Source organism: Oryzias latipes, chromosome 3 (assembly GCF_053564925.1).
Source record: "Oryzias latipes strain Hd-rR chromosome 3, Olatipes_Hd-rR_3.1".
NCBI lineage: Eukaryota > Metazoa > Chordata > Actinopteri > Beloniformes > Adrianichthyidae > Oryzias > Oryzias latipes.
In genome coordinates this window covers 13,952,153-13,973,461 of record NC_136239.1, presented here as the reverse complement: position 1 = coordinate 13,973,461, position 21,309 = coordinate 13,952,153, and the positions used below count along the sequence as shown (strand labels likewise).

Sequence of the window (21,309 nt, the reverse complement as noted above, 5' to 3'; positions counted from 1 at the left end):
GTTTTTTATCCAATTTCCATGACACAATTAACTCTTGTGTAATGTACTCACTCTTACAATACAATTGTAAATACAATCCGTTTCTAACGGTAAAAACTGTATTAGCAGTAATTTTCTTGAAAAAGATTCTCATTCATTTAAGTCTGGGCTCAAATTTGAGTCATGGCATCTGGTAACTCTTTATACTGTGTGTGAACCGTGCGCTTTGGAAACCTGAAAACCGGTGTTTCCTTTACCTTGTGCTCCTTTTTCCCCAGATTTCACGAATGGAGTATGTGCATTCAAAAAATCTCATCTATAGAGATGTCAAACCTGAAAACTTCCTCATCGGGCGGCAAGGGAATAAAAAAGAACACATCATCCACATCATCGACTTTGGCCTGGCCAAAGAGTACATCGACCCAGAGACCAAAAAACACATTCCATACCGGGAGCATAAAAGCTTGACCGGCACTGCCAGATACATGTCCATTAATACACACTTGGGAAAAGGTAGGCCTTCATTTTACGAGTTAAATAACACCGACACTTTATTGTCGGTCTCTGGATGCTTTAAAAGAAAAAATCTTTTTCTAGAACAAAGCCGACGAGATGACCTGGAGGCTTTGGGCCACATGTTCATGTACTTCCTTCGTGGGAGTCTTCCTTGGCAAGGACTCAAGGTATGGAATAAACCCACAAACCTTTAACAGATGTTTGTGAAAAGCATCAAATAGTGCAAAAGTTGTTTTTTTTAGAGTTTTTTCCCCCAAAACTTCTCTTGGGAAAACCAAATACGCTGCATCTACATGGAAGGCGGTTCAGGCATCAAATTCACTGCTGGACACTTGTCCAAAAAACATGTTAATAAACTTGGCGCTCCTGATGCGTGTAGGAGGAGCCTGATCCCTATATTATTGAAGACACTGATGATGTTGCGGTCAGGCTTATTTATTTTGAAGAGGGTCAAGAATGTCGCCATGTCTGGGTTCTTGAGATCATTCAGAGATTCTCCCAGTACGGCGATGTTCACCATATACTGCAGGAGCTGCATCTGAATGACGGCCGCTTTCAGCACTAGTTCTGTCTCTCGATGACCCAGTTTGATGACTTGCTGTCCCGCATTAGTCAGAAGAAGGGGAAAAGATTAAACTCTAGATCAAAATTAGAGGACCTTTTTGTTTTTGAAAAATGTCAAGCAATGTCAACACTCAGTTCCTGATCAGTTGATGATATTTGAACTCTGAATGCACCACGACACCCAAAACGCTCTGCCACTAGAACATTGCGATGCACCTGATGCTCAAAACATGCCGCACGACTTCTAAGTGCGTCTGTACATTGACTTTGCGTTAAAACTGGACGTCCCTGTCATGTTTGGCGTGAACACAGCTTGAAGATTATGTTGGAACCAGAACCAACACTTAAAATTTAAAACAAAATCAAAAATAGGACGTCCTAGAGATGCTTAGCGAACCTCAGAACTTATGGTTGTGTTCATGGATGTCTTTCAGGCTGACACACTCAAAGAACGATACCAGAAGATTGGAGACACAAAGAGAAACACTCCCATTGAGGTTCTATGTGAAAACTTTCCAGGTATGATGGCTGTTCATTATGCTAGCAACTGCAAATCTCACAGAATCTCTAAACTTTTTTCAATTTGTTCAATTCAGAGGAAATGGCCACCTACCTGAGGTATGTGAGGCGCTTGGACTTCTTTGAAAAACCCGACTATGAATATCTGCGAGCTCTGTTTACCGAACTCTTCGAAAGAAAAGGATACACCTTTGACTACACTTACGACTGGGTTGGCAGACAGATAGTAAGCAGCGTCTGTTATGCATGATTTTCTTAGTGGCCCCCATCTACAACAACTAACTACCCGCTGTTGCCCGCAGCCCACACCAGTGGGGTCCGTCCATATAGATTCTGGGGCATCTGGAGTCACGAGAGAGAGCCACGCTCACAGGGACCGACCCTCACAGCACCCTCCAATCAGGAATCAGGTGTGGACTCTGGGACAGGAAGTGTTTTTCTTACTGTGACTACATCCAAAAAGCGTTATAGACTCTACTCCCTGAGCTTTAAATGAGTCTTTTATAATTCATTTAAATAACTAAATATCCTCCAAGGTGAGGCTTTTGTCATTTTTGATAAGTGCCTGTTAATCTAAAGCAAAACCTAGGAACAAAGATGTTGGGTGGGTCTCATAACCTTTTGTGTGGTTTTAGACATCAAACTCATTTAAATGATAATTCCGAAGAAGCTGGCAGCATTGTGTTAGCAGCTGGTGAGTCTTGTTGGAAGTCCTGTTACTGACAGCTGTCTTTTCTCAAGACAATAATTCATAAGATTGTTCTTAAAGGGTCTATATCATCCAAAATCAACTTTTTTTTAAGCTTTTAAGTATCTTATAATGTGAATTCCTCACTATAAACAACCCCATGGTGGTATTTTGATCCACTCACGCAATTCTGAGCATTCCTCTAAAACCCTGTTGAGCACCAGCCCCTCCCAATCCCCAAGAACGATCGTGTCCCCACATTCATACGTATGAATGTGAGGGACCCGCCCCTTCCAGGAAGAGTCTGTGCTGCCAGCACCGCCCCCAGGCTAACACACACACACACACACACTTTCTCTTTGGAGCCAGCGGTGATCAGCAAACTTTTATATGCACAAATGCATACCTTTGCAAAGGTTCGAATGTTGTTTGTTTTCGTGTTATTCGTAGACACGCTGCCGAGGTCGACTCTAGGATGACGTCATGAACCGGCGGTACCCACAGGGAGAGAAAGGCGGTGCCTCAGAGATAGTCGTATTACTTTTGGGTTAAAAAGATTAACTGCTAAAATAACTCATATTTCATAAACAAATCTTTAGTGTGACAAAGGTAATTATCTTATCATATATATGGATATAGTTTACTCTGAAAGGCTTAAGAGTAGCATGATACAGACCCTTTAATCAAAGCCTTCCTGTCTGTTTATTGAAAGATTCACGAACAGTGTGGTTGCTGGTTTACTGCAGGACCACAAATGCTCATTCATTCAATGATCTACTACACCACACTGGGATGAAAGGGCTTACAGACAGTTAGTGAGGTTCTTTTCTCAGCAGGGAAGCACAATCTTGATTGAGGTGGAAGCATCTGAGCGGTTCCTCCACTGAATTTCCCTTTACTCCATCATTTGGTTGAGTGTCACGTGTGCTCACCTTAAAGAAAGACTCAAAGTTTCTCAGAGGTGACAGAACTTTTGAACCCGACGCCTGAAAACTTTTTTTTGCTTAAAATTGGGGTTAATGTTCAAAGTTTTTTTTTTTTTTTTATGAAAGTGTGTTTTTAAAATGTGATTGAGTGGTATGTGACTGTTACACTGAGGTGACGGTTTAAGCTGTAGCGGCTGATGTTTGTTTGGCTTCAGGCTCTGGTTCTCATTCAGTTTCCTGGCTGAAGCCCTGCTTTGATTTTAATTCACGCTTTTTTTTTTCCCCCATCGCTTTTTCTTTTCATGCTTTGCATGCACGATCCCTTGCTTCATATACCTTCATCTATTAACACCTCGTTCCATTACTCCCCCTCCCCCCTTTCCCGTCAATCTTCCACCCCTCACATTGCTAATGCAACCCCTGACTCCTGAACAGACAGCTGTCTCAGATCGGCGAGGAGCATGGGAGGTGCAGCCCACACGGCAAGCAAACTCCTCTTATCTGACCTCCCACCTGGCAGCGGACAGGCACGGGGGATCAGTGCAGGTACACAGCCCTCACCGAAGCAGCCAGCAACCCCTTCACCCAATTTCCATGGAGTCAGATCTGTCTCACGGATGTAATAAGGGAGAAATGTCTTCATGTCCCAAAGTTGTATCACTGTGGAGCCTGTCTGATGGCAGAAGAAATGAAAAGATTTGGGCACGGAGCAATTAAATCCCTAATTCATGGCCAAAAAACGGAATCAATAAAATTAAATAAAAATTAGGATTTGTGGCCACGAAATAGTTTAATCAAACAAACAAAATACTAAATTGTGGCTACAGAATAGTTCCATGGAATGAGCAAAATACAAAGTTGAAGCCACAAAGTGGTGAAATTGAACAAACGAAATACAAATTTGTGGCCAATAAAACAGTTTTTTGGAACAAACAAAATACAGTTTCAAACAGTTTGAAACCATTTTTTCAAAAGTGTTTGTGACACAAATGAAATGTTTGCACAGTATTGCTCTCAATAGATAACAAAGGTAGACTTGTTCGTGAGACAGATCTTTAGCCTTTTACCTTCTCAACCCCTTTACACCTTGGCTGGGAGATTTTTTTTGCCCCACCATGATCATGCCATCTGGTGTCACCAGCACCAGATGTGGAGAATGTGATTCTTTTAGCTTTAAAAGCAGCACTTGTTATGACATTTTGATTTGTGGTTGTACGACTGCTTGGATAATCTTTGAAAAAACAAGACGTCTTTTGCATGGCAGGATAAAACGCCTCGGGCAATAAAGTGCATGCTTTTGCGGTGTTGTAGTGTTATTTTGAGCACAAGTTCAGCATTTTACAAGATTTATATTGTTGATTTCATGTGCTGTAGGTGTAGATATAATTTGAAAATGGCAAAAAAGAAAGCACATTTTATTTATTAATTGTGATTGTGGCCCTGCGTCAGACTGGCGACCTGTCCAGGGTGTACCCTTCCTTCACCCACGAGTGGCCGGGATAGGCTCCAACAGCCCCGTGACCCCAAAACAGACACCTTCTAAACCCACTTTGTCCCTTGTGCGGATGCTTAGATAGTTTTGTTTTGCAGAGGTCTCTGTACGTTTGAACCTTGTTTCTGATAAAAGATCTCAAACAAGCTGTAATTCTGGGGCCCTGCGACTACGAAATAAAAAAAAAGGCATATCCAACGAGAGCTCGGGTCTTAAGAGGTTAATCCAACAGTTGGCTAATTCTATTTTTTAACTCTTACAAAAACAAAAATAAAGTTTTATAGCTTTATGGTTGTTTTGCGTCCTTAATGTTTTTTTATTCATCCATAGAGTTGAAAAAATAGATGCAGCGCTAGTCTCATCATGTTGGGATTTAATGGCAACTTATCGTCATTTATTAAAACAGGGATCTATTGCGAATATCCCGACGCAGAGGCGTACATAATTTCTGATAATGCACACTTCGTCTGCCATTATCCCTTAAAAGGAAAATAACTGAGGCCATTTGATTCTAAGCATCAGATATACACAGCAGAGTTTAGATGACCTTCAGTTTTAAGGCCATATCACAAAGTCACTATATACATTTTGTGCATATTGCATGGATGAAAATTGGTCAAACACGTAGAAAAAGTGAGAAAAGTGGTCTTTACATGAAATTCTTACAGATGACCATGTTGAAATCATAGAAAAAGTCAAAATAAATCACGCAAAGAACATAAATCAGTGTAAAAGCCAAATCTGGCCAAAAATTGTTGCGTCAATTACATAATTTTAATGTGATATGTGCGCCGTATCTGTGATGTAAAAGTCATCCATCCGTGGTCCGTGTGTGAAAAGTCTGGACCGGTCGTGGAAAGCCACAAGTTTGCGTATGATTCTTGCAAAAATCATTCATAACTACGTAAGATTTATATAATAATCGAGTATAAACTACATAAAATATGGGTAAACTGTAATTCTAAACCGACCAAAAATTTTGAACAGCTCCAAACCAAATTCACATTAAGACCCGCTGACCAAAACCTTCCTTTGAAGTGCGTTCATTGATGAATAACGAACGCAAGAAAATGCGCAAAATGTACGTAGTGGCTGTGGGAAACGGCCTTAGCTTTTGCACATAACAGCAATCAACCAAAAAAGAAAAGAAAAATCAATTCTGCTAATCCTAGACATAGGATGTCTAAATGTGACTGCATTAGACGCACCTCATCCATTCAGCTTTCATTTGTTGGTACCTGAGTCCCTATACATATTTTACTAGAATCTAGGAGGGGACACTTAAATAATAATTTTGGACAATTTATATATTGTAACAAAAAGTATTTTACTTTCACATGTTCTAAATGTGAGTGTTTTAGTTGTCTTTCCAGCTCACAGATTGCATCATACGTATGTTTTGTTGGTTTGGAACAAAGAAGATAAAGTTGCAAATCCAGACAGTACTTTCCTGTCAGTTGTAATAAGTCTTTACACCCTGGATGTATAAATGTAAACTATGATCTTATACTTTTGTGTACAGGTTTGTTGTGTTGTTCCTGAGGGAAACCAGTGGTTTGTTCTGAACTGACATCCATCTGTGCTGTAGGTGGTCAGTTCAACCAACGGGGAGTTGAATGCGGACGACCCGCTGGCTCATTCCAACGCCCCGATAACGGCTCAGGCAGAAGTGGAAGTCGTGGACGAGGCCAAGTATGTGGTCGACCCTTTTATTCTCCTCCATGTTTTCAGCCGTTGTCTCCTTCCTCGGTCTTCAGTTACAGCTTTGACTGTGATGGAACTTTGAAAACTCCGGTCATAGTAAAAGTCAATAACAAAAGTTCACTTCAATACTCTGTATTAAATCAATATATTCTGTAACCCTAATTTATCAATGATGGAGGTCAAATGTCTCCTGTAAGTTTTTAACCAAGTCTGCACTGTAGCTGCTTTTTTGGTCCATTCTTCCATGCAGATCTTATCAAGAGCTGCAATGTTCTGGTCCTGCTACTGGGCAACACAGACTTTCAACTTTCCCACCAATTCTTGAAATTAGTGGTCCCCAACCTCTGGGCCAGTGCTTGGTACCGATCCCTATGACCATTTTTATCGGGCTGGAGAGAAAAACAAACACAAAAATGTTTTTTTTCCCCGTTTCATAATCAGATTCTAAAGGAAGTGTTATTTTGGAGAACTACTGGAGTCTCCCCACCACATCTGTCAATTTGCTCGATCACATTCCGATAAGACATGCACTACTTTCTTAAAGCAGCAAAGTTAACAAAAAAAACAAGTTTATTTTCACAAAAAAGTGAGAAAACCAAAGAAGAGCCTTTGACTTCAAAATAAAAGAAATCTGCATTTTAAAAGTCAGACAAAAACCAGAAGTCTTTACTCCAAATATGGATTATGTGACACCGTAATAATAATGCATAATTTTCAGCAAGCTGCTGTTTAATGTTAAGAGGACGCTGCTAATAAAGTTGTTCAAACTGTGGATTCATGTTAGTTATTGTATTCAAATAAAACAGTTTTATAATTTATTTTTCATTTTATTTATCCACCACACCTTAAAAGTCGGAAAAAAATGTTTTTGTTTTTTTTATTGAAGTTAGGGGTTAAGAGAAAACCTTTATCACATTTGAATGGTTCCTGTATTAAATGTGGTGTTCGAATACACCTGAAGGCAGCTGCAGATATTTTCCAGAGGATGAAGATAAACTTTACCCTCAAAAATGAGGGGAAAATGGAAGCTAACAATATTTGGACGTCCGCTTCAGCCTCGTACAGGTTGGGCGGTGAAAAGATTGTCCAACATTAAACCCTCGTGGCCTAAAAAAGGTGGGGGACACTGCCCTATTGGATCGAGGTCCAGAGACGGGCTAGAAGAGCTTCTTGAAGAAGTGTGTCAGAGAATTGATTCCTGTTTGCTTGTAGGAGCTAAACACTCTAATGGTTGAAGTGTATCTATAATGAGTATTACAGACCTCTTTTATCTTTATCAGTGGCAGAACTTACAGGATCTGTGACGGACAAACACTTTTGTCATAGCAGCAGCAGTGTTTCAGCTCTCATGCAGCGGCCTCGTTTTCCTGCAGCGTCACCACGAGGAACAAAAACACCCCAGAGGCAGAACAGAGGTGTTTGTGTGAACGCAGCATTTGCTCAAAAAATCAAATCTGCAAAAAGGAGATCCACTAAATACACAGAACAAGCAAATATTACCCAAGCATTTTAGTGGCTAATCAAAAGACCTCTGGAAACCTCCAGCAGACACTGTTGTTTGCTTAAACTCTTGCATTGTTGCTTCAGACTGTATTTCATAAACATAAAGAAGTGAAACTGTTAAACCGCCGAACTTCAGCGGATGTGTTGAAGAGGTTTTGTAACCGAGCAAAATCCAATTCCAGCAGTTCATGTTTTAGGAGCAGACGTAGGGCTGCACAATATGAGGAAAACTCACGATATGCGATATTAGAGATTAATATTGCGATAACAATATAATTTGCGGTATATAAACAAATAGCAAAATAACCAAAAACATGATTCCCATTTCACTGCAACAGTTTAAAAATTATACTCCAAATGACCCTCGTCGACAAAGGTGACAAACATCTAACATAATAGACGTCCATCTGATTGGTCAACAACTTGAAGGCGTCCATCCAATTGGTCAAATCCATAAAGAGATTTATTTAATTTGTTAAATGCTTCAAGCTGCCATAAGATTGTTTGAACACTTTTAAGGTTTACAATTTATTCCGATTTTCGCCATCTTTTGCGATATGCATATTGCAGAGCTGGGTGATGCGATAACGATAAATTTGCGGTATATTGTGTAGGGCTAAGCAGACTTAAATATTTGGAAGCAGACAGAATAATTGTCGATTCTCGGTCCGACAAATTCTGGGCACCAAAGAACAGCAGAGTAGATTTAGTTTCTTATGCTTGTTCTGTAATCTTTCCTTTAATCTCTCCAGCTCCCGACCCCTCTGTGTTTCTGTCGGTGGCGTTTGTGTGTACGTTTGTGTTGCATGTGTCCCGTCCTGTCACAGTCTGACCGTTTTAACCTTCTCTCTTGACGCCATTTCTTTTCTCTTCTTCTGTAGCTGCGTGAAAATGCTCAACCTGTGGTGAGTCCCTCTCTGCTTGTCCACATCATCCTCATGGGACAGGGAGGGGACCAACCTGGGCTGGGCAGAGGCTTTATCAGCTTTCACGAGCTTCACTGCTTCACCGGTGCTATAAACCTTCACAAATTCACAAGGATGTTCTCTTTTTTGCACCTAAGGGTTATTATAAGGAGACGTGTCTGACGTGTCTGAAGACACAGCTTTTTGTCTTGGATTGTTCTATGGGGTCAAAGCAGAATCAGCTTAAAGTGAATGAAAATATTAGAAAATTTAATTAAGAAAAAAAAGGAAATGTGAAACTTGAATTAAACAAAAACTATAAATTCAAAACTGTTGCCAAATAAAAAACTGTATATTTCAGAGTATAAGTAATTTTTTGCATCGTTTGGCCAGGATTGGGACCACGACAGTCTTAGAACATGATAGTTATTTTACAAAAACACAGAGAGCCGCAGCACAAGGATGAAAGAGCCGCCGATTGCCGACCCCTGCACTAGGTATAGCTCACCTACGAGAGATAAAATGAGGAGAAAAAATCCAGAAAATCACATTGTCTGATTTTTAAAGACTTTATTTGTAAATTATGGTGAAAAATAAGAATTTGGTCAATAACAAAAGTTCAACTCAGTACCTTATTATATACCCTTTGTTAGCAATGATAGCAGTCAAACGTTTACTGTAAGTTTTCACAAACTGTTGCTGGTATTTTGGCCCATTCCTCCATGCAGATCTCCTCTAGAGCAGTGATGTTTTGGGGCTGTTGCTGAGCAACACAGACTTTCAACTCCCTCCAAAGGTTTCATGTGGAGAGGGACTAGGCCACTCCAGGATCTTGAAATGCTTCTCATGAACCCCCGCCTTCATTACCCGGGCAGTGTGTTTGGGATCGTTGTCATTCTGAAAGAGCCAGCCACGTTTCATCTGCAATGTCCTTGATGGAAGGAGGTTTTCACTCAAAATCTGACATTCATTCTTTCCTTTTACACGGATCAGTCGTCCTGGTTGCTTTGCTGAAAAACAGCCCCATAGCATGATGTTTCCACCCCCATGCTTTACAGTAGGTATGGTGTTCTTTGGATGCATCTCAGCATTCTTTCTCTACAATGAGTAGAGTTCTTATCAAAAAGTTCTATTTTGGTTTCATCTGACCATAGAACATTCTCCCAATCTTCTTCTGGATCATCCAAATTCTCTCTAGCAAACTGTAGATGGGTACTGATACACGTACTGGCTTTAGCCGGGAGATACGTCTGGCACTGCAGGATTTGAGTCCCTGGCGGTGAAGCGTGTTACTGAAGGTAGCTTTTGTTACTTTGGTCCCAGATCTCTGCAGGTCATTCACTAGATCCCCCCGTTTGGTTCTGGGGTTTTTGCTCACAGTTCTTGTGATCAATTTGACCCCACTGGGTGAGATCTTTAGTAATTTTCAATATTTTTTCTATTTATTTCGATTCTTGGTTTTCAATATATATTACAAATGGGTACTTTCAAATTTAAAACTGTTTTTTAAATGTTCAACAACTCTTCTGAAATTTACTATCTGGGTTTTCATTTACTTTAATCTGATTTAAACCCCATATTGTTTAGCCTCGTTGTGTTTTATGTATTTCGTAAACATGAATTTTTGAAACCAATCTTTGTTCAGACCAGTGTCATCAGTTTGTGGTCTTGTTGTGTAGTAAAACCAAAGGCATGTGCATGCTAACACTGAAGGGGTTTTGCTGTCTGCGATTGTCTGGATTTAAACTCCAGCCTGAAAGACTTTTCCCGTATTTCCCATGAGTCAAAGCAGCCCGCCTGCTCGTTCTGTTCTGTCTCCTGAACGTGCATTTCCTGTGTGTCTGGCTGCAGGTGCTGCTGCTTCTTCAAGCGAAAACGGAAGAAAAACACCACGAGGCACAAATGATGAGCCAGCGGCAGAGCAAAGCGTTCCACATGTCCGGCTCGGGTGAAGGGGGTTTCAGAAGTCTGGACGGTTCCTTTCAGATTTAAAGATTGCTGGGACCAGTTCCAAGCGGCTCATCAAGATGTATAAGATGCCTGTGTCTTTTGATGGGAGTTGTCTGTTTTTTTCCCCTCATTTTTATTTTTCCTTCCTCTGCTTATTTATGGTAGACGTTTGGTTGGTCAGTCCAACCAAAAGGGGGGGCCATTTTAATGAAAATGTCGCAGATGATTATTATTTTTTCTCTCCCATCATCATTGGTGTGTTTTTGCTCTGGTATTCTGTGGTATTTGCAGAGGGAGAGTTTCTTCTTCCTGTGGAATTTACCGCCGGTTGTGTGCCGTCGTTTCCGCTCACACCGCTTTGATTTAACCCTCATCCAGATCCCACACCGTCGGTTTGAGTTCGCCGACTCGCGGTGGCTTTTTTTGCGGTCATTCCTGACGCAGGACTGAATGTAAACCTGAACACAGGAGGAGCCGAGCGCGTCGCCATGCCGACCACCAGGTCTGCCGTTTGGCCCCCCCCCTGCACTTTTTTCTCTTCTCCAAAGAGGTCAAAGGTGGCCCCTGGGATCCAGGCCGAAAGCAAAGCAGACAACCAGAGACATGTCCCGTACCGTGTCCACTGATGATCGTGCTCGCCTCTTTAACACACTACAAGCTCTTTTTACTCCTGCCGGCGCTGCGGCCCTGAAGACCCCCACGTTTGGAGGCGGGGCCTAAAAAACCTATTTATGCTATTTATCTCTTGTTTGCCACTAGTTTTCCTACAAATTGTTGCATACACCCTGAATGTATGGACAGGAAAGCGTTTGTATTATCTGTCATGAACACGGGGAGTCAGTGGGAGGCCAGATCTGAACGTGAAAAAGAGAAAAGGGACTCCTACCAGCGGCAGACATGGGGGGGGGGAGTGACGGAAGGAAGCGGCACCACCTGCTTTGGAGAATCACAAATGCTTTGTCCAATGCCTTAACCCCCCACCCCACCCACTCACAAACACTGCGCCGACGCCGTCATTTCCTGCAGGCGTCACAGTGAACACACTGAAGATGTTTGTATCCCGCCGAGAGTCAAGCCTGCAGACGGCGGCCTTCTCCGTCGTTCTCATTTCCTTTCAGATGCTAATGTGAATTGTTTTAGTCTGCATTATGGTGTCCATTCCAAATAGCCATGGATTGATAGAGGGGGGGGGGGGGGAGACAAACAAAGAAGCTTGAGAAAACGACTTACTGCACTACATTTGTTTGACCCCCAGCTGCCTTCAGACATGCTTTATTTCTTTTTTTTTCTATTATTTTAACTTCATGTGAACCTTCACCTTCCCTAAAAGCTGCAAGGAAGCGCTCCCGTCGCCCCCCCCCCCCCGTTTCGGTCTCCCCTCCTCTTTTGTGCCATGATCCCCCCCTCCCACTCAACACGACCGGTGGCTCTTTGGCGGAGAGTCATTTGCTTTCGAATGTCAATGTTGCATATTATCTCAGTGAGTCAGTATGTAAACCTGCTCGTTGTTTGTATTTACACTGTATAGCCTTTTGGTTTTTTAAGCCCCACCCACCGCACCCCGACATGTCAGCAACTCTAAGTTATTGTGTTATTGAAAGTACTTGAAGCTCTTTCTGTTCATTTACTGGAAAGTCCTTTCGTGCTTGGAGGCTCCGAGGGGGAATTTAGGGTGGAAAAGGGGGCGGGGTTCATGTTATAGTGCCTCGTGTGGTGGCAGCGGGGAGATCTGCCGCCCGTCAGACCCCGACCTGCGGGTTCAAACGACCCTGCTAAGGTTTAGTATTTGCCGGCCCAAAACACAATCTAGGCTTCAATCTCACAGGAATTCCCTGAGTGCCATTTCTGAGACGACTACTATCCCATGCCTTTTATCTGTGCCAGGAAACATGAAAATGAATGTTTTTCTTCTTTTTTTTTTTCGTTCTTCTTCTTCCACACTCCACTGTAATGTCCTTTAGTGTGTGCACTACCAGAAAAAACTCAAACGCAGTGATGCGGATCAGTATCTGAAAGTCAGAGCAGGTATAATCCGACTGAACAAGCTGAAAGAGTCCTTCCTATCCCACCAACGCCACATTCCATTTCTGTGTTGTTGTTTTTTTTGTAACTTATTCCCGTTTGTCACTGCAAAAGACGACTCAAGTGTGAATGAACGACTTTTCTGGCACTTTTTTTATTCCTCCTTGTTGCTGTACTGTAGAACTGTGTTTGATTTACTGTATAGTTTCCTTCCAGGGAGAGGTGTCGGGTGATATTTACTGCAATATTGTGATGCTTATTTGAACTGTAAATTGTACAGAGTTCACAACTGTAGTCTTTGTTGAAAAACCATATAAATGATGTGTTCTTTAATTTTTTGTTTTCCTTTTTTTCCCTCACTGTGGAAAATCAACATGTACAGCTCAAAGAGTTTATCCTGTCCTAAGGTTTTTTTTAGAGCTATGATTGAGAGAATTCTTAAAACTGTAAATAAATATTATTGTGTTGAAATATGAATGTCACCTGAAAATGTATTTGAATGAGGTAGTCAAGGGCTTCAAGAGTGAAGGACCCACATTTGTTCTTTTTGTGATTTTTTTTTATTTACAGAAAGGTTAAGGTCCTTTCATCTGAGATGACTGCCCCCCCCCCTTCCTTGCATTCATACATTACAGCGTCTCACATGGATCTTAAAGAAGTCTCAAGTCCCTCCACACCTTAAAGGGAATTCCAGTTTGCACCCTTTTTTATGTCAAATAAAAGATCTTTCCTCCTCGTGAGGCCTTACTGTCATTTGTGTTAATGTTCAAACTGCCATAGATGGAGCGGTTGCACATTTCTGTCTTACGGTGGAGGAAGTAAGTATTTGAACCCTCTTGCTGAGAATAGCCCTGTTAGCAGCACATATGTCAAAGGTTTCTTGTGATCAGGTTTCTGCGCATATCAGGAGGTTTTTGGTCCACTCTACTCTGCTAATGTCTTCTAAATCATTCAGATTTGGTGGCTGTCGCTTGGCAACTCTGAGCTTCAGCGACTGGGTGAGTCATTCCGTTACCCTGATATGTTACTTCAGCCATTCCTTTGTGTCCTGGCTGTATGTTTTGGGACATTATCCCATGTTAAGCCTCCTGATGGAGGATTTGACACTTCAGTACAACCACACAGTCCTGTGTGCAGAAAAACACCCCCAAACCATGATGATTCCACCTCCATGCTTGACAGTGGGGATGGTGTTCTTGAGGTCATAGGCAGCATTTCTCGTCCTCCAAACATGTTGGGTTGGGTTGATGCTAAAGAGCTTAGTTTTGGTCTCATCTGACCACAGCACCTTCTCCCAATCACACTCTAAATCATGAATGTGTTTGGTAAACTTCAGGCGGGCCTGCAAATGCTTCTTCCCAAGCAGGGGACTTTTGAGCTCTGCAAAATGTTAAACCATGGCAATGTAAAGCATAACAAATGGTTTTCTTGGTGACTGTGGTTCCAGCTGCTTTGAGATCATCAACTAACTCCTGCCGTATTGTTTTAGGCCTATTCGTCAATGTTCTCATGATCATGGAAACCCCTCCAGCTTGAGATCTGGTTTGGATGGTCATGTTGTAGTTCATGTATTTCGGCATCGATGGCTGTCACCTTCACCTCCAGGGTCTTGCTGATGGTTCTGTAGTCCATTCTGGTATTATGCAGTTCTATAATCTTCTCCCTTAACCCTTGTGCTAGTGCTATCCTATGGGGTCAAGACCATTGACGTGTTATTCCTACCATGATAAAGGTGGAGAGGATTTCATATAATCAATGGACACCAGTGAGGTTTTGTGGGTCTAGATGACCCAATTCCCGATGTTAAAGTGCCTAAGATAGCACAAGGTATAACCCTTGTACTATCTTAGATGACCCCACCCTTACATTGACGTGTTCTCCCTACCATGATAAAGGTGAAGAGGATTTCATGTAATCCATGGACACCAGTGAGGTTCACAAATCATTGAAGAAGAAAGGTTCAGAGCACTGTCTAGTGGGTCTAGATGACCCAACTCCCAATGTTAAAGTGCCTAGGATAGAACAAGGGTTACAGTCCGCTGAATAAAATACAAATAAATTTAAGAATTCTTTTGTCTAATTCTTGATATGATTTTCTATTTCTCACTGTTCAGATGAAACTACCATTGAGATTCCAGTCAGTTTCTTTTTATGCGGGCAAACCTACAAAATCAGTAAGAGATCAAATACTTATGTTCTCCATTGTATAATTAATACTCACATTTGTTTAGACAACATCTCTCTTGAGTTTGAAAATTAAGACAAGACGATTTCTTTTATTTCTAAATATTGAAACACAAGCTGCTCTTGATGCTCTGGAAAAATGCTGAGCTGGCTCTTCCCGATAATCTTAAATTTATTGTTGCAACAATTTATCCCTTGTGCTATCTTAGATGACCCACCCTTGCATTCATGTGTTCTCCCTACCATAATAAAGGTGACGAGGATTTCATGTAATCCATGGACACCAGTGAAGATCACAAATCATTGAAGAAAAAAGGTTCAGAGCCCTGTCTAGTGGGTCTAGATGACCCAACTCCCAACGTTAAAGTGCCTAGGATAGCACAAGGGTTACAAACTAAATTTCAGGTTGATGATAGAGAAGATAGTTGAGATTGTAATAAACAATTAAACTTACCATGTATTTTCAGAGTCTGTTTAAGTAAAAATAACTGTCATTTTTAATATAAAAAACTGCAGGCTAAGGTTCAATGGGGTTTAGATTTCAAAAGAAAATAATTTTCCACGTTTTTTACTTAGGGAAAAATGTAAAGCATGTTATGTTAAAATGTACAATGTAAACTGCAGGATGTACTAATTATTACCAAGTAATTGCACTTACTTGCATATTCTTTTAGTAGCTTTAAAAATAGAGTACTCTCATATAAAGGTAAAAATGTGTCTAAAAGAACGCACTTGTAGATTTGATGTGAGAAGTTGTAATATAAAATGTGAAAACTTAGTCATGTATTTATTAAATAGCCTACTGTCTTAATTTAGTCAGTGTTTGCTCTTCCTTAGCTGTACTCTTTTTCTGTAATAGTAATTACTCTGTAAATGTTTTATTCTGGTAAAAAGAAAAAAAAAACAGTACAGTACAGAGGGACTGTACTATAACTTTTCTCCGGATGGAATTCATCTTCCCCTCGCTGGGTGGCGATGTTTTTCAGTGGGTTCAAATAATTTCACAATAAAAGTACAAACATCCAGATGAACTTCCGGTGCTCCTCTTTAATAAGTCCGAGTCCGAGCAAACATGGTGGGTACGCAGCTAAATCATTCTAACTCATCTTTCCATTACAATCCATCTCCATCCTCTCTTTACATGCGCCTGTAAAGTGGAAAAAGCACATAGCTGCACTAATTATTAAAACAAGAGACTAAAAGCAGCATTTTAGAATTTGTAGTTTTAGCTAAAACGATTATTACATAGTGATAGTTTACTGTCTGCTCCATTCTTCTATGTACTCTATTAAATCTGTACATTATAATCATTGGGACGCAACAAGTGCTATTACGGATCTGTGTTTTTAAAGCTCTTTACTTTGTTTTAATTGGAATCTTTTTAACCCTTGTGCTATCCTAGGCACTTTAACATTGGGAGTTGGGTCATCTAGACCCACTAGACAGTGTTCTGAACCTTTTTTCTTCAATGATTTGTGATCTTCATTGGTGTCTATGGATTACATGAAATCTTTCCACCTTCATCCACCTTTGTCATGGTTGGGAGAACACGTCAAAGTAAGGGTGGGGTCATCTAAGTAAGCACAAGGGTTGACTTAAGCGTTCTTTAAATGTGCAGAGGTTGTCATTCCGCCTGCAGATTTTAAAGCCACATTTATCATACAGGCTTTCATGCGAATATATATATGTACTGTGTGTGTGTGTGGAGACCTCAGGGGTGATTCAGATTTTCCTACATTTTATTTTTTTGACATAAATCCAGTGTCTCATGGTCTTGTTGTATTGTATTTGTGTTTATTAAATTAATTTTTTTCTCATGTTTGATCCAGATCTCAACGTGAAGTTTACTAATCTTCAAGTTCATTGTGACAAAGTTAAAAAAAATTCTTTTTAGGAAAACATTTTGATCAAAGGGTATAGTAGTTATGTTTCGTTAATTAATGTGATATAAGGAGATATTTTTGGTCATTTCACCAAAAGAAAATGTCATTTATAAATACACATTTACAAGAACTGAATGAATGTATTCTTACAGTTTGTGTATTTAGTGTTGTGTTTTTTTGCCAGTTTTATGGGACGAGGCTTTGCTTTTTCTTCAGGGCCGAGTCAGAACCAAGACGGTCAAGAAGGCCGCCAAGGTCATCATTGAAAAATACTACACACGTCTGGGGAATGACTTCCACACCAACAAGAGAGTGTGTGAGGAAATCTCCATCATTCCCAGCAAACCTCTGCGCAACAAAATTGCAGGGTAGGTGCTGCTTCTGGTGTCATTTAGAAACATGTCTGTTGCCTTGGTGATTTTTGTGTTTAATTACTTAATTTAATCTGTAATTCTGATTTTAAAAAATAAAATCAAACATGAACTTTTTATTCATTCTGAGCAGGGACACACACACACACACACATTCCTGCATTTACTTATAAAATCTGTAAATACTTATTTAAACATGATTATAGACTATAATAGAAATTTGCTAATGCTATTAACTTATTAGCAATACTATTAAGACAGCAGAAAGATAATAAATAAGACTGAAAATACACTAGTAGAATAATAATGTTGTCTACAAACATCACCTTCAAGTTGTGACACAACAGTATTACACTGAGTTTCTCTGTTCACTGATGCCACAGAATCCCAGATGTCAGGAAGTTTTTTTTTTTTTTTTTTTGTATTTTCTGTAGATGAACTGTAATGATTTGTTGTATTTGCTGTTTTTTTCCTAGAAGCTTAGGAGCGGACTAGTTATGAAATGTCAAAACATTCTGATTGTTGGATGATTCATCCAGATTTTTGTGCTTTTGTTCTGAAAGTGCCCTGACCTTGTAACTACTGAAGGGTTCGTTTGCTCTGGTGCCGTCCCTTTCAGGTACGTGACGCATCTGATGAAACGCATTCAGCGCGGTCCAGTCAGAGGAATCTCCATCAAGCTTCAGGAGGATGAAAGGGAGAGGAGAGACAACTACGTACCGGAGGTCTGCCTGGTCCACCTCCCAAACCCAAATCTCACTCCCAAACAGAGTTTTCCGCTTGTTGCCGTGGTGATTGTTGCAGAAAACCGGTTCTTTCTTTCTCTCGTAGGTCTCTGCTCTGGACCAGGAGGTCATCGAGGTGGATCCAGACACAAAAGAAATGCTGAAGATGCTGGTGAGTGACGGTTCTCCTACAGGAAACCCTAAAAACGTTGACCTTTACAGGAAAATGATGCTTCCATACACCGACTGTAAATTAGAACCGGACTGACTGAGTCTGATGTCACTCATAGAAAACTGTTTACTTCCAATTCCAATGGAATAAAGTCAATTCAGACGCCATCTTTTTCTCAGTACTGATGCTGACATGTTGGAGCCAAAAATCCCCAGTAAGCAGAGATTGGTCGACGTCAGTATGTGTCAACGTTTCTATGGCAACAACTATCGCCACAACCACGAGTGAGCTTGTTGGAAGTCCACACCCCAACTTCTTAGAAGCCGGCTACACAAAATCTGTGAAACATTTTGAACATTTGATGTGAGACCACGTACCGTTATTGAGGCATCTGATTGGTCAGTTTATAGCTGGAAAAACTTACAATAAAGAAAAACATTTTTTTTTTAAATAGGATTAACAAGAACATGTTACAAAAAAGTATCAAGGGTTGTGACTGAATTCCCACCCCAACCCCCAACTACTAAAAAACTATATAGTGCGGCACTATGGAGTGCCGTGAATTTTAAAAGCAATTCGGACACCATGCTCAATTATTTTTTTAACGATAGATTTGACGCCATCGATTTCACGAAGTTAAAATCTAAGTAACCCTTGAGCTATCCTAGGCACTTTAACATTGGGAGTTGGGTCATCTAGACCCACTAGACAGTGCTCTGAACCGTTTTTCTTCAATGATTTGTGATCTTCACTGGTGTCCATGGATTACATGAAATCTTTCCACCTTTGCCATGGTAGGAGTAAGGGTGGGGTCATCTAAGATAGCACAAGGGTTAAAATGAGCGTTTTGCGATGATTATTTATGAGTCCACTGTCTTATGAAGAAACGTTGATGGTTTATGAAAAAAATACATTTAAATACATTTTTTTGGTTGAAACAAATGTTCCGACGCAATGCATTGTGGTCTATATTCGCTGATCTAGTGAACATCGATGCACACTGGTTTTTGGCAGAGACTTCTGGGAAATTTCCAGAGGACTCGATTTTGGAATTTTAGATTCGGACAGCACTACAAAATGGCGAACACACTATATAGTGCACTATGTAGGGGTTAGGGGGGGAATTCGAACACACCTAAGGAGTCAGTGGAGAGGAAAGACTTCCTTTAACCCTTGTGCTAGCTTAGATGACCCCACCCTTACATTGACGTGTTATTCCTACCATGACAAAGGTGGAAAGATTTCATGTAATCCATGGACACCAGTGAAGATCACAAATCATTGAAGAAAAAAGGTTCAGAGCACTGTCTAGTGGGTGTAGATCAGTGTTTTTCAACCAGTGTGCCGCGGCACACTAGTGCGCCGTGGGAAATTGCCCTCATTCACTGATCTAAAAACATTTTCATTCTCCAGGAAATCAGCTCTGTGTTCATCCAAACAGGCCCTGATAAAACACTGAGTAGTTAGGAATATAAAAGATCTTAAAATTACTTTTTCTTTGTATTTATTTGATTCTATTAAAGACATTTTGATAAGAATCACGGTACCGCGATATAGCTGCAGGTATAACTGTGAAAGGAAAAGTCCCGTCCCTTTAACTGTCTCCGCCAATCATTCTTGAAGGCTTAATCACATGTCATCAGCCTGACCAATCAGAAGTGGTTGAAGTCTTCACTTCCTTGTTCTTAATTCTGCTGATAAAGTCGCTCAGTTCTAACAAAAATACCAGCTAAAGCTGGTATTTAGCTGGTGGTTCATCTCTTAGAAAAAAACAGCCGCAACTTCCTGCTTTTTCTGCCACAATTATCACAAAATCAATCCAATTGGATTGGAGTGTTGACAATAATGAAGCTTTCCAGCCGTACAGTTTGGATCCAGATTCCAGCTCAGATGAGGAAAACAAAGACGTACATGGATCCATTTGTGGATGCATCAGAATGGAGTGGAGCTCGTGGTCTGCTGTAGTAGCTTCTTCGTCACAAATGTGCTCTTCATCAAACAGCATTTTCTTCCCCCTATCTGCTCCTGAGTCACTACGATTTCAATAAAGAGTTCCAGTTTTAATTTTATAAATGTCCATCATTAGAAAATTGACATGTTAAAACCACCAGAAACAACATTTTCATGGGTGGCTTCCACTGATTCATGTATAAGCATGAACTCTTTTCTCTGCGTCCTTCTTGGGTCTTCCAAGGTTTTTCACATTTTGATCATGCAAGTCAATATGAAATTCTTCACGTGATGTTTTTTTTTCTTTTCATTTAGGACTTTGGGAATCTCTCCAAGCTTCAAGTCACTCAGCCGGTTATTGGAATGAACTTCAAGACGCCACGAGGACTTTAACATTTACAAACTACAAATAAAGTGTAATGACAAAAAAAAAAATCTGTTTCATTTTCTCTTACGGCTGATTTACGTAAGGGGTAACCCTTGTGCTATCCTAGGCACTATACCATTGGGAGTTGGGTCATCTAGACCCACTAGACAGTGCTCTGAACCTTTTTTCTTCAATGATTTGTGATCTTCACGCATGTCCATGGATTACATGAAATCTTTCCACCTTTATCATGGTAGGGAGAACAATGTAAGGGTGGGGTCATCTAAGATAGCACAAGGGTTAAAATGAGCGTTTTGCGATGATTATTTATGAGTCCACTGTCTTCTGAAGATAAAAACGTTGGGAAAAAAAGCGCTTTGAGAAGCGTTTTTTTAAACCCTTGTGCTATCCTAGGGACTTTACTATTGGGAGTTGGGTTATCTAGACCCCACAAGACAGCGCGCTGAACCTTTTTTCTTCAATGATTTGTGATCTTCACTGGTGTCCATGGATTACATGACATCTTTCCACCTTTATCCACCTTTGTCATGGTAGGGAGAACACGTCAATGGAAGGGTGGGGTCATCTAAGACAGCACAAGGGTTAATGGCTGACGAAGTATGCATTATCACTTTTTAACGCACACCGTGGAAGCCTGAACCGGTTGCTTCAGCTAACTGCGTTAAGTGATAATGCACACTTTGAAGGCCATTAACCTGCTTATACCATGGTCACTTACAAAATAGAAATAGTAACCACTTTTAAGTCCTTAATTCTTGTTTTTTTTCCAATTTGGATCGCTTTTCTCATAAAAGCGAACCATTTGTTGCATGGTGCCGCGCCAAGATTTAACCGTTGTGCTATCTTAGATGACCCCACCCTTACTTTG

The 21,309-nt window shown here is 40.6% G+C and overlaps 2 protein-coding genes across 5 annotated transcripts in view; both read left to right on the top strand.

Annotated features, from left to right (window-relative positions):
• csnk1g1 (casein kinase 1, gamma 1) overlaps nt 1–13,508 on the top strand; it is a 32,006-nt gene extending 18,498 nt beyond the window's left edge. Inside the window, exons 6-14 of one of the 4 annotated variants that reach the window (XM_023952733.2) lie at nt 258–492; nt 577–662; nt 1,494–1,578; nt 1,656–1,804; nt 1,881–1,988; nt 3,628–3,738; nt 6,273–6,376; nt 8,773–8,796; nt 10,648–13,508. In XM_023952733.2, the coding sequence (XP_023808501.1) occupies nt 258–492; nt 577–662; nt 1,494–1,578; nt 1,656–1,804; nt 1,881–1,988; nt 3,628–3,738; nt 6,273–6,376; nt 8,773–8,796; nt 10,648–10,702 (957 nt within the window). In that variant the 3' untranslated portion in view covers nt 10,703–13,508. The remainder of the gene's footprint in view (nt 1–257; nt 493–576; nt 663–1,493; nt 1,579–1,655; nt 1,805–1,880; nt 1,989–3,627; nt 3,739–6,272; nt 6,377–8,772; nt 8,797–10,647) is intronic. The other 3 variants (XM_023952741.2, XM_023952736.2, XM_023952752.2) reach the window with 3 other exon arrangements.
• A 2,438-nt stretch (nt 13,509–15,946) lies between these two features.
• rps17 (ribosomal protein S17) lies at nt 15,947–20,488 on the top strand. Its single transcript, XM_023952728.2, has 5 exons — nt 15,947–16,027; nt 17,052–17,203; nt 17,826–17,931; nt 18,038–18,103; nt 20,369–20,488. The coding sequence occupies exons 1-5, from the start codon at nt 16,025–16,027 to the stop codon at nt 20,444–20,446; spliced, it is 405 nt and encodes a 134-aa protein (XP_023808496.1). The 5' UTR covers nt 15,947–16,024; the 3' UTR covers nt 20,447–20,488.
• Nucleotides 20,489–21,309: the final 821 nt, after the last annotated feature.

What these genes read in the sequence shown, in the direction of transcription:
- rps17 (XM_023952728.2), top strand. An exon ending in GAGACAACTACGTACCGGAG is followed by an intron (nt 17,932 to 18,037) that starts GTCTGCCTGGTC and finishes TTTCTCTCGTAG; the next exon opens with GTCTCTGCTCTGGACCAGGA. An exon ending in AAGAAATGCTGAAGATGCTG is followed by an intron (nt 18,104 to 20,368) that starts GTGAGTGACGGT and finishes CTTTTCATTTAG; the next exon opens with GACTTTGGGAATCTCTCCAA.